This window comes from Panthera leo, chromosome C2 (genome assembly GCF_018350215.1).
Source record: "Panthera leo isolate Ple1 chromosome C2, P.leo_Ple1_pat1.1, whole genome shotgun sequence".
Taxonomy (NCBI): domain Eukaryota; kingdom Metazoa; phylum Chordata; class Mammalia; order Carnivora; family Felidae; genus Panthera; species Panthera leo.
The window spans coordinates 91,149,031-91,162,325 of NC_056687.1; the positions used below are offsets into that span (position 1 = coordinate 91,149,031).

The 13,295-nt window shown below is 35.9% G+C and overlaps 1 protein-coding gene across 16 annotated transcripts in view; it reads right to left on the reverse strand.

The window, feature by feature from the left end:
• NAALADL2 (N-acetylated alpha-linked acidic dipeptidase like 2) overlaps positions 1 to 13,295 on the reverse strand; it is a 1,343,235-nt gene that overhangs the window by 683,065 nt on the left and 646,875 nt on the right. For all 16 annotated transcript variants that reach the window (XM_042954993.1, XM_042954989.1, XM_042954981.1 and 13 more), the window contains one exon: positions 12,714 to 13,215. In XM_042954993.1, the coding sequence (XP_042810927.1) occupies positions 12,714 to 13,207 (494 nt within the window). In that variant the 5' untranslated portion in view covers positions 13,208 to 13,215. The remainder of the gene's footprint in view (positions 1 to 12,713; positions 13,216 to 13,295) is intronic.

A 13,295-nucleotide genomic window follows, 5' to 3' on the forward strand; every position in this document is an offset into this window, starting at 1 on the left:
AAAGAAAAATGTTCAGTTTCATTTTGTCCTCACAGATAGAAACATACTCCATAGAATGGGAACTACTCCTTTTGTTTCTTGTTCTATCGGAATTTGATTTGCATATTTTGGGACATGTTAAGGTGCTCTCTGTGATTTAGAGAGTTTATAAAAAGGTAATTTGATTTCAAATCATAGTTTCTTTCTTTATTTCTAATGCTGAAAAGCTGCATACCCTTCTGAGAAGTGAGCCATGAGGGGAAGACATTAGCTTGCCTTGTATTAGATAATAAAAAAGTTCCACAGGGGACGAGTTACATATTATGACATTGTGAATATAAGGCTCATTTGGATATAATTCATTACTACATCATGTTGCACAGGAAAGCAATTTTTAAGCAATAGAAGTGCACTTCATTTGTAAAGGACCCAGCTATAACACACAATCAGTTATTGAAGACAGAAACTGATTTCCCAAATCAGGCATATAAAATTTAATATATTTGCTCCAGTTATAATGAAAGGGAAGGAAACTTGAATGCCTTTTCTCTTCCCCCAGACAAGAATGACACTTTGTAAAATTTGGAAAGTGCATTTTTGCATGGGGAGTTGACTATATTTTTGATGCCACAAATGGAATGAAATTAAAACCTTCAATAAAATCTTTAATAAAATATTTGAAATACCTATTAGACATATGCAAGATCTGAAATGCATTAATGAAATAAGGAAAATGATGGACATTAACTGTTTTTGTTTTCATATCAGTGTCAATTTTCCATATTATTCAATTTAATCCTACAGGCTGACTAAATTATTCTGTAGAAAAAAACAAAACAAAACAGCCAAATTATATTGGTTTACTTAAGTTCCCTAAATCTATATGTATTATTACTTGGGATTCTCAAGAGAAAGCAAACCAGCAAAATGTACATATATTTAGAGAGAGATTTGTGTTTAAGAAATTGGTTTACACAATTGTGGAGACTAGACAAATCCAAAATCTGTGGGGCAGACCAAAAGGCTAGAGACCCAGGGAAGAGTTGCAATTCAAATTCAATGGCAATTTGTTAGTAGAATTCCCTCTTCTCTCTGAGACCGAAGTCTTTTTTTTTTTTTATTTTTTTTTAAGTTTATTTATTTTGAGAGACAGAGAGAGGGAAAGAGAAAATCCCAAGCAAGCTTTGCACTGTCAACACGACACCTGACGTAGGGCTTGAACTCAGGAACCATGGTATCATGACCTGAGCCAAAATCAAGAGTCAGATGCTTAACTGACTGAGCCACCCAGGTGCCCCCAAAGTCTTTTTCTATTCAGGCTTTAAGCTGACTGGATGAGGCCCACACATTAATTATGATAATGAAGGTCACCTGCTTTACTCAAAGTCTACTGATTTAAATGTTAATTTCATTTAAAAAACACCTTTGCAGGAATATCTAGAATAATGTTTGACCAAATATCTGTGCACTGTGGCCTAGCCAAGTTGACACATAAAATTAACCATTATACTGTAGTTATAACCATCTAAAATTTAGAAGATAAACTCATCTATCCATTCTGTGATAGTTTCCCAGGATAGAGGCAATGAGGAAGAAGTTTTTATCACCCCTTTCTATGTACCTGAATTACTAGCCAACTTTATTGCCAGCTAGAAACACCCATTTGACTTTTTTTTTTTTAGTAGCTGTAATAAAGTACGTAATTTGATTTGGCAAACATGCATAAATCATCTATTTACACATATATTTTCATTTAAATTTCCCCTGTAACCACCATGATGAGATTACGGGATTAATACTTTTAGTCACAATTTTGAGCATTTTACTTAATTTCTAAAAGCACAGATTGAGATTTTCAAATTGCAAATCTCAATGGGCCATATCTGCCATTTGAATCTTGATTTCATTGACATTAAAAAGGAACATGAAAGAGAGAAGTATGTAATCAGTTCCCAACCTTTCCATGTTTAACTTACACTTCACTCTACTAAATGTGATCATTACCAACTTTTCTATCGCTAGAATGTCGGGAAGTCAAGTGAATCCACACAGGAAACTGACATAATTTATCCTCAAAGAAAAAGGTTTGTTTTTCCCTTGTACTACATCTGACTGATCTTGTTCCTTTTTTGGAATGAATAAGATCAAGAAGTGAACGGATGAAAAAGCATAGGATAGTCAATGCAGGAAAGACATAAGAAAGATGTGACAAGTCTTAAGGTTGAGACATTTTCAGGATAGAAAGCCAGTAAGCACAGATGACCTTGATATATCTGATGGAAATATTTCATTGACCATAGAACATAGACACTGCAAAAGAGTCCTTTCATTATGTAAAATATATTCCTCCCACTAAGAATGCCACAAAAATCAAATTAAAAAAACTCAAATTCCTGCATTTTGATCCTCAACAAATTTAACATAGCCCTAATGTTTATTGTGGTTTTTTTTTCAAATTTTCATTTAAATTCTGGCTAGTTAACATGTAGTATAATATTGGCTTCAGGAGAAGAACTTAGTGATTCATCACTTACATGTAATACCCAGTTCTCAACACATAGTCCTGCCTGATGTTTTACCTCAGATAGATTCAGTAAAAAAGATTAAGAAAAGAACATGTGTTTACTACGAAGTTAAATAACTTAATCTTAGTACATAAATTTAAGGATAAAAAAATTGTGTATGCAGGGAGGTATAAGCTGGTCAGGGATGGGGAGCGAGGAGGGACAGAGAGGGCAAGACAGCAGGAAAGCAGAGAGACAGCAAGCCTTCTGGCAAGTCTGGCCCTAGACTAAGACAACCAACCCCTTCTTGGCAGGGCAGAAAAAGACCTGTGAAGGGATCTACTGTGTGTCTCCTAAAGCCTGCAATCATGGAAATAACTTTGTGACACTTGTACTTTCACTTCTTCTTGAAAGCAAAAGAATGTTCTCTACATTACACAGAATATCACTAAACAAATGTAGAGTGACTGTATATGCATTATGTATAGACATATATTATGTATATAGTCATATAAATGATTTTAATTTCAAATTCCAATCCTGTAGATGAATAACCAGAAGCATACGTACTTTTCCCAAAAACAAAACAAAACAAAAAAAAAAAAAAAAAAGAGAGAGAGAAAGAGAATTCACACGGAAGTGAAGACTTTATCAAGTAGGTCTAGGTATTCTGGGTTCATCCCCTGCCACAGTCAAGATTTACTGAGTATTTGTATGCTGTGGCTCAAGTACTGGGCCAGACTCATATAGCTCTTTCTTCACTACAAAGCTGAAAGTGATTCATGCCAACAAAAAGAAAAAAAAAAACATGAAGCTCTACAAGTTGTAAGGAGAGATAGAATCAACTGGTAGGAGATGGAAAAGAACATTTTAAAGCAGCTAGCACCTGAGCCAGACCTCAAAGGATGCCTAGTATTTGAACAGTTCAGGACTGATAAGGTCATTGCAGACAAAAGCCACTCTGTCAATAATCTTTATTCATCCTATGGTGAGTGCTGCTCTTGCTCTGGTCAAATGGCTAAGGATTGTGAAGAGTATAAGCTTTCATTAGTCTGTTGATCTAGTCACTGAAGAGAATTAATGTCATTCAGCATAACACTGAGAAACTCCGAGTGAAGCAGCTCCTTTATCTAAAGTTGGGAGAAAGAAAATATTATGCATAATTAAATAAATCCTATACTATGTATTCTTTTGTGATTAAATTTAAGACAGTGTACATTTGTTATCTGGAGAGATCAATGATAGAATAGCTAATTACTTCCTTTAGGAACTGTCACTCTATTGCTATTAAATGCATTCTGCTATCATTTGCATAAATTGAATTACGTGCACTTTGGTTACACAATTACATTTTTTTCTCCAATTAAAATATCAGTTGCTATATTACCTTCTTAATTTCTCCCAGCTTTCCTACTCTCATTCTAATACTGAAATTTATGAAGAACAATATATATATATATATAGACGGAGACCAAAAATAATAATAATAATACACAACAGAGAAGGACAGACAGATGGATGGAAATTACAGCAGGGGACTAGAGAACAGTTATTGACAGCATCACCATCATCAAGCCTTACACTTGTACAAAAAAAAAAAAAAAAAAAAAAAAAAAAAAAAAAAAAAAAAAAAAAAAAAAAAAAAAGCATGCCAGCAAAAGATAGAGTCCTGTAGCATCAGAGGAAAGAGAAATCACAGATTTAAAGGAGTCTTTTAATGCTCTGAAAACCATAAAACAGTCTGCAGGACTCCACAGCCAGCTTTCTTTAGGTGAGGAATACCTTGACTCCTTCATCTAAGACGAAGGGAATGTGTAAACATCATCTTTTTTGAACAGAAAACCAGAACATTCATACATTCTTTGGTAAAGGGACTGTAGCATTCTTAAACGAAAGGAAGGAATCATGGGTGATACATGTGGAAAAGGAAGGACCACAAAATGAAGACACACTGTGAGCACAGAAAAGACAATAATACTGTAACGAGTGAACAAATCTAATGTCTGGATTAAAAGAAAGGGACAGAGAAGCAACACATTCTGTTTACTATCTTAAGTCAAGGGATGGTAGGTGAAGGCAGGTGAACAAAGATTTGGGTGGAAGAATGAATTACAGATTTTATTTCTAGATGGGTTGAACTGAGATCTTTCTCCTTGCAGGTGATCAACTTCATATAAGAAGGTATCATAAAAATATAGCAGATGCTAGCAAGTAGGGTTCTAAGATTTTGGACTTCTTGGCAGTAGAGGGTAGCTATGAATCCAGGCTTCTTGCTGCAGTTAGTTGGCCTGATAAAAGTATGAACTTCCCCTTTCCAGGAGAAATTCATCCGTGCAATTTAAATGAAACTAATTCTTATGATGTAACCCAGTATAGAGGTAACATAGGATAAGAATGATAAATCCTCTTATGCACCTCTGATCAATGAATAAGGGCTGCCAAGAGTGTTGGGTTGAGGAGGACTCTGCAGCAAGGTCTGAACACAATGAAAAACAGAGTTATGACTGCCATGGACACAGAAGGGGCAGACAACAGGAAGTGGCAGTATGCATGTAGCGAATCTGCCATTCTTGTAGTTCAGTGCCATTAAAGCCCAGTAACAGTACTAAATAGTATCAATGGCAAAGACTAATTGGTAATATGAAATGTTCTACGCAAGTTACATGTATGACTAACTACACTACCGTTGCCAAAGGCACTGAAGGAGGAAGGAGAAGGAAGGAAAAGGAAGAAAGAAGGAGGAGGAGAAGAAGCAATAGCAGCAGATGATTTTTAAGAGTTTATTTCAGAAGAGAAAACTAGCCTCGGGAATCCATTTCGATTTATTGTATCAAAAGTTAATTACCAAAATACAAAGTATATGAGCCAATATTGAAAACTACCTAGGTTTTCAGAGCAGGTCTTGTTTATCAAGATACTGCTGAAGAAAATTTACATTTCCTAAACTTTTTGAAGAGTTAATTACCATTTAAAAAAAATACAGTGTTTTACTAATGCTTGTAAAGATCGTTTCACAGCGTAACTGTAACTGAACTCGGGCTTAATTACTTGCACCAAGCCAGACATTGATGAAAAATACTGCTGCTGTCCAAATAATGCAGACATTTAAAAATAAATAAATCCTAGAGAGCTCATTGTTCATTTTATTTTGTTAACAAATGTGTCTACTAAAGAAAATTCAGGAAAATGGGGTACCATACATAAAGTAATAGACTCCCTTACTATTATTATACTACTTTAGTTTCTCAACTTATAAAGGCCATGGGAGAAAGAGCCTATAAAAGCCAAGCAGGCTCTCAGTTGTCAGTGAAGAGCCCCGTGCAGGACTCACACCCACAAACTGTGAGATTGTGATCTGAGCTTTTTAAATGCTTTAAAAAGTAGTTTATACATGTAAAAAGAAAGGCAAATGGGCAATTAAGATATAAAAAGTTTGTCAACATTATTTTTGCCCTATTAAAACAAATAAAAAATAATGAGGACCTGGAAGTCTGGCAGCTCTGAAAAGCAATTTGGTAAGACAAAGCACATAACTAAAATTTAAACTCCCTGAATCTGTGATTTGCTTCCAGAAACCTATTAGAAAAGAATAATTAAAGAAGCAAAGACTTATGTACAAGAAGGTTTGTAGAGACAACCTAATAAATGTCCATTTATAAGAAATAGGTTCAATAAATTCATGACATCTATCTAATGGAATACCAGGAGTATTTTAGTATAATGATTTAAGTCTATATTTATTGGCTTGAAAATGGTTTTAATATATTGTAGGCAGAAAATTTTAAAACAGATACTGAAGGAATAGACGTGGTATAATACAGTTTTGCTTACTGATAAGAAAAGATAGAAAGAAAATGATGAGAAAGGGTGATAGCATTATGGGTGGTTGTTACTTTATTAATTCTAAGTTTCTGTGTATATTTTACTTGTAAATAAGAAAATAACAACAATGTTCTTTCGATATACAAATGAAAAAAAAATAGATACTATGTTAGCCATAATTAAGATACAACCCATTTTGGGGGCACCTGGGTGGCTTGGTGTGTTAGGCATCTGACTTCAGCCTCAGGTCATGACCTCAAGATCTGTGGGTTCGAGCCCTGTGTCAGGCTCTGTGCTGACAGCTCAGAGCCTGGAACCTGCTTCAGATTCTGTGTCTCCTTGTCTCCTCTGCCCTTCCCCTGCTCATGCTCTGTCTTTCTCTCGCTCTGTCACTCAAAAATAAAAAAAAAAAATTAAAAAAAAGGCACACCCATGTTTTCCTTCTCACCATTTCACAGTCAAAACATTCCTGCATTCAAAAATATACTTAACCTCATTAGTTCATCCATTTCAAATTATATTATTATAATAATATATTTGGTAACTAAATTTGGAAGTTTTTAACATACTTTACTCTGTTCAGCAATGTGCTTATGATCTTTTTTATAAGTTTATTTATTTATTTTGAGAGAGCAGGAAGGGCAGAGAGAGAGAGAGAGAGAGAGAGAGAGAGAGAATCCCAAGCAGGCTCTAGGTTGTCAATGAAGAGCCCAGTGCAGGACTCAAACCCACAAACTGTGAGATCGTGATCTGAGCCAAAATCAAGAGTCAGATGCTTAACCGGCCTAACCACCCAGGCACCCAACCCTGTCCTTATGAGCTTTAGTGCATGTACACACACACACACACACACACAGAGGTCATTCATTCAACAATATATATAATAAAGACTCAGTGACTTCATTATATAATAAACATAAAACACTATACCTGTCACACTGAAGCTTCTTCTAAGTTAAAGAGTTCTCACAACAGCCCTAGGTAAACATGTTTTATACAAGGTGACCAGCATCCCAACTGGCCAAAGCTAGACCAGGAAAAAACACAATACAGAGTCACAAATGCCTCTGGCCCTCAAAATAATGCCTCTGGCCTATTCTGTGGAATAGGAATGATGGAATCAATCATAAACTGGGGAATATAGCAGTTGGTATTGGGAGAAGAAACAAACAAACAAACAAAAAGTAGTAAAGACTGAAAGGGAGTTAAGTCACTTTGGTGTTTCAACACTTCAGTGACTATCAGAGAAATATGGCTATTGAGGTCCATGGAACTGAATGGACCCAGATTCTATATCAATAAGGCCTGATCAAATGAATCATTCCTATTCATAGATTATTTTGTAGGCCCACCCTCCTGTTTTGATGTTTCCAGTAAACTTGCATATCTAAGTAGTTACTGTTCCAAAACACCAAAATCATAAATAAAACAAGTTTTAATGGCTTATTTGGATTCTGACCCATCGGAACATATCTGCTATGTATCTGAATATACCCTGTCGGCTTACACAGAAGATATGTGGAAGAAGTAAACCAATTACGTAAAGAAGTGAAGGCATTTCAAATAGCAACAAGTTAAGCATAGACAGAAGTGACTGAGATAATCACATTAGATTAATACACACAGACACACACAGACACACACATTTATACATACACTAACATGGTCTTCATGCTCCTATGCTAATCTTGACCATGTCTACAAATGTGATCAAGTGTAACTAAACTTCTGCTTGCTTTTCTTTTGTTTGGTTAACATATAAAGTACTTGCTTTAAGTTAACATATTATGTGGGTTTTATTATGGGGTAATTAGATTCTTCAACTGGGTCTATCAGAGATTCTCTACGAATCACCACATTCAAATATGTACTTTTCTAAAATACTGAACATAACCTTTATATTGAACAATGTTTTAATTCAGGGAATGGAATCATAAAGTACTTTTATTCTATTTACATTTACTCATTGAGGCTAGATTTTTTTCTATTCTTAGATATAAATTCCACTAATTCTTGTGACTGTTATGTGACCTGAGTTCTTCTAGTGAGTAATTAAAATGTTCAGTGTCATTTAATAGTCAGAACTTTGAACTTTTCCCCACTTTTGACCATCTTTAAGTTGGGAACCCTGAAGTCAAAGTAGGGAGAGTAGTCAGCTCCTTTGCTTTGTGTGTCTGTACCTTCAGGGCTGAAACAGAGCAAGTAAGACTAGGTAAAGTGGGAGCAAATGGTTCTCACTTGATAGATACTCTTATGAACTGGCATGGCACTTCCTGAATCTAGCTTGACTTGTCAGGTGAATTTTCCTTTTGTGCTGCTTTGTGGGTTCTTTGGAGATCCATTCATCCCACAAGTGGGGACTTCTCACCTTCCTTTGATGTGAGTAATACATTCTCCTCCAGCTCAAATGCTTACTTCTTCCACAGACCCGTATCTCTAGCTCTGTCTCTGATAAGTTCTTTTCAGCCATCAAGGAAGCTTTATTGGAGAAGATCTGTAAGACTCCCTCCAACCCCCACTCCATTTGGGCTACTGTAACAAAATATTACAGACTTTTGGTTGGCTTATAAACATTTCTCATCGTTCTGGAGAATGGGAAGTCTATCACAGCACTGGCAGATTCATTGTGGTGGCTGATAAGAGCCCTCTTCCTGGTTCATAAAGAATGCCTTCTCACTATGTCCTCACATGATAAAAGGACTAGCAAGCTCTGTGGGGCCTCCTTTTGTAAGACTGCCAGTCCTATTTGTGAGAAATACACCTTTGTGACCTAACCACCTCCCAGAGGCCCCATCTCCTAATACGATCATATTGATCACCGGGATTGCAATATATAAATGGGAGGGAGGCATGACACAATCCTAATAATCCTCTCTCTCTCTCTTTCATTCATATTCATATCCTGTCTGTCTGGATATAGTCCATAGAAGCAAAGTTTGTCATAGGCCACCCAAAACCTCTTCTTTTGTACTTTTATCTGCAACTAAACCAATCCATCTCTTATAACTTAGACTTCTCAAGTGGAAATCAGGCAGTCTCTGTGAGGCAGCTATCAAGTTCTTCCAAGTAGTTCTATTAAACCCTTTTTTCATTGGACTTGAGGCTTCATCTTTGGGAAGAAATTGGGACTTAAAACCACCACTAGCAGCAATCTCAAAAAAAACTCCTTTTTATCGGTTCTTTTATTTCTTTTAAAACTGGGTGCTCATCTCAGAGTTTTATGCTATTCTCCCCTTCAAGTTCTGCATGCTGTCCTAGTTAGATATGCACTATCAATTGTCTTTAAGCCTCAGCTGGAACTGAGATATCAACACTGTACTTTAACATTTTTACAGTATCTGGTTTTGATACGAGTTGTCACTTTTTTTTCTTTAAATCAGAAGATAGCAGATCCTCTGAGTAACTTTAATATTATAAAATATAAAATATTTTATAATGTAAGTAGGTATTATATTAATATTTTGAATATAATCATCATATGAAAAATAAAAATGGTAAGTCAAATGACTTTCAAAATACATAGTATAATTGACCGGTTATATATAGATCACTTACTTACTTACCAGTTATATGTAGATCACTCACTTACTTAGGCACTCATTTCCTTAGAAAAATACTTATTCAATATTTACTAGACAATAGGAGTCTAATGTTGGACAAAGCAAATTTAGTCCATTCCCTCATGAGGTCTGCATTCTAATCTATTATAAAAAGAATATCTTTTCTTTGCACAACCTTTGGATGTTTGGCAAGAACTGTCCTAGTCTTAGAGTATATGAAAGGATGGAGAACCAGTAGAGAAGAAAGAAAGTAACTAATGAACAAAACAGTGAGCCAATAAGAGCCCAAAAGTAAGCATAAATTGATGAAAAGTAGCCGTAGGTATCTGTGATATATAGAGTTAATGCTAAGATGACTTAGTAAACATAGAAACTCATAGTAGGGCATTTGGTTACCATGACTATTAGGGAAGAGGTTGTCTTTGGATGAGATGTTATTTGTAAAAAGTTACTGTAAACATATTTGTATGAAGATATTTATTGAAGAAAAATCTCTTATCTCAATAAAGAAAAAAATGTGTCTATTTGATGTAGTACAATTGGGAATATGTGTTCAACCACTGGATGCTGCCTGGCAATATAATTGTTAGTGATTGTATTTTTGTAGCTAGCTTTGAAATATATATTTTATGGATTTTCAAGTTTTAGAGGAGAATATATGCTTTACTGTCACACAACTCCTATTCTGAGGAAAATAATGAATACTTTTATTTAATTATACATTTACAATTTTAGAACCAGCTGCCTATTTGCAAAAAGGACATTAAGTCAGCTTTTAAAGATATCTACGATGCTGAAAAAAATAATAATTAGAATAAGTAAGGCAAAGAAAGCCAGAGAAAGGAAATAAATATGTAGGCTAGTTAGTACACAAAAAAATGCATGCCATAAAATTCCTTATGATTTCAATACAAATAGGACTCTGAACTTACTATAAAGGCCAAAGGAAAGAGGGAAGAAGCTAGGTTATGAGATTTACTGTGTTAATCATAAGTTAAAAACTAAGCAGTTGATCAGGAAAACATAATAATTATTAGTATTAACAAAAAATTTAACCCATGGATTCTTTTCCAGAGGACACTTTTGCAAAAGAATGTCCACAATGAAGATACAATTGACACAGTTTCATAGAGTTCTGTTTTCCTTCTTCCTCCCAACCTCTGCTTTCGGTGGTTGGTTTTTTTTGTTTTTTTTTTTTTTTTTTTTTTTTTTTTTTTTAATAACAGCCCTGTGTCAGTTAGATCTATCTTTGACAGGCCCCTTGCATTCTCCCTCCTCCAGGGAGCTGAACCCTTCAGAATGACTTCCCAGGCTCGGAGTCTGCAGTATCCCGGCTGGGTTCAGTCAATGGGACAACTAGTAGGATACTGAAAAACAGGAGAAAGGGAGAAGCTGCCATACTTCTTACTTTCTCTCTGCCTTCAGTAGCTGAGGCTACATCTCCACCCCCCTGCACGTGTATATATGGAAAGTTCCAGCTTCCACCAAGTTATCCCAGGTCCCTCTGTCCCTGCAGCTTAGGTTTAGTAATGGCTTCTTTTCTTTGGGCTGCCCCACTGTCCCAGCTGCCTTCTCAGATTTTATCACTGATGGAGTAATTTCTCTACTTTCAATGCCCTCTGCTTTCAATATTCAGAGAGTTATCTGTTGTCTGTTTGATCCTGACATAGAATCACCCACTATAAGTTAATGACATATCTTTCAGGTCAATTCTACGTAAACAATTTTACACTGAGCGATACCATGGAAAGTCTGCATATTACATGCTTAGGCAACAATGAACAGCAGGTGCAGAAGGGTATAGGAAACAAACTGCCATTAGGCATTCAGATACGATTTTTAGGAAGAGAATAATAATTCGCCAATACCAACACACAAGACATTTCAGCACATAGACACCATGATGCACCTTCAGTGGGTATGCTCCCGAGGAGCTCCCTAGAAATGCACAGATGCCAACATCTTGTCTGTAATGAGTCAGTGTAACCCAGAAAGAATATCCTGGGCAAGTAGCACCCTCTCTCTCATCTACCTATAAACAACATATAGGATTCACTTAGGACTGTCTTTTCTTGGCAAATAGGGAAGATATATGGGAGAGCTAACATTCCAGGTCTTCATTTCACTAAAAATGTAAACTAGCAAACCCTTTACAAGTCAAGATATATGCTAATAATATAGCAACCGTTTCAAGATACCCATTAATTATAAGACAACAGTGAAACTTTTCCCAAGAACTCAGAATTAATGCTAGATAAAGAATATTTTCTTATCATTTAACTTAAAAACCAACACATTCTGGCTAGAAAGGTCATGTGCTAGAAAGTAGAGACAGATGAATTTTTAGAATTGCCTTATATATGGAACCCAAAGGTTTTCAATAAAAAATGTGCTAAGAAATCCGGGAATGCAAGAAACCAAATACTATCGGTGCTTGTCTTAGCTCTTAACCATAAGAGATAGTTACTTCAGCCCATAAAAAAGAGGTTTATTTCATTCTGGAGTCATTAAAAATTTCAATCATATGGCTAATACCCTAGTTTTTATTACACATATATCCAATTGTGTTTACACCCTAATTTGGCCTACCTGGGCTGTCCAAGAGGGAGAATATGCAATGACTGGAGTCTTTCAGTCTCCACAGTAGTTATGATTCTTATTATCAATTAATACAACAGCATCATAAATTTGAAACGTGCATCCTCTCTGTGAAGGGTGTGCTGCCAAGTTTTGCTGCTTGGCTTGCAGGACTAACCTTAAACCATGGCAAAACCACCAATTCAAACTCCCTGTGAGACATGTTTCTCAGGAAATGCATCCCACCAGCATCAATTTCTTCTCCACGTACCTGAAAGACTTCTTAATATCTTCTGCTTGGATTGTCTTGAGAATCTCTTGGTATAAGTGAAGATCAAGCGTTCCTGAAGTTGTAGCATTTGAAGGACAATTTTTATGTGCATAATAGCCTATCAAAATCCCCAAAATAAATAAAACGGTGGCTGTGCAAAGTATTTTTAAAAGGCGGCAAAAATTGCAGGGGTTGCTCTTTGGTGCAGATCTTGTATAACGGGTTACATAGTCAGACTCTTCTTGAAGTCTCTGAAACCTTCCTTTGGGTGAAGTTGCTGGTTGAATGGAATCAAGATTGAGGTCTGCAGTCTCTGGATTCTCCAGGTTCTGATTCTCAGCACTATCTAGCTGGAACTGGTCAAAACCAGGCTCCTCCAGCTCCTTTTCCATGTCCCACTCTAAGTCAAGGGCAGTGGCTTGAAGGTCATCATTGTCTAAATACTGTGAATGTCCTGGAGCTCTTTGATCTGCATTGACCTTCTGATAAGCCATCTTTTTACCTGTGAAAATAAGAGAAGTATATTTTCTTAAAATAAACTGTGAAACTGAATATGGAAAACCTCATTTAAAATGGACGTGG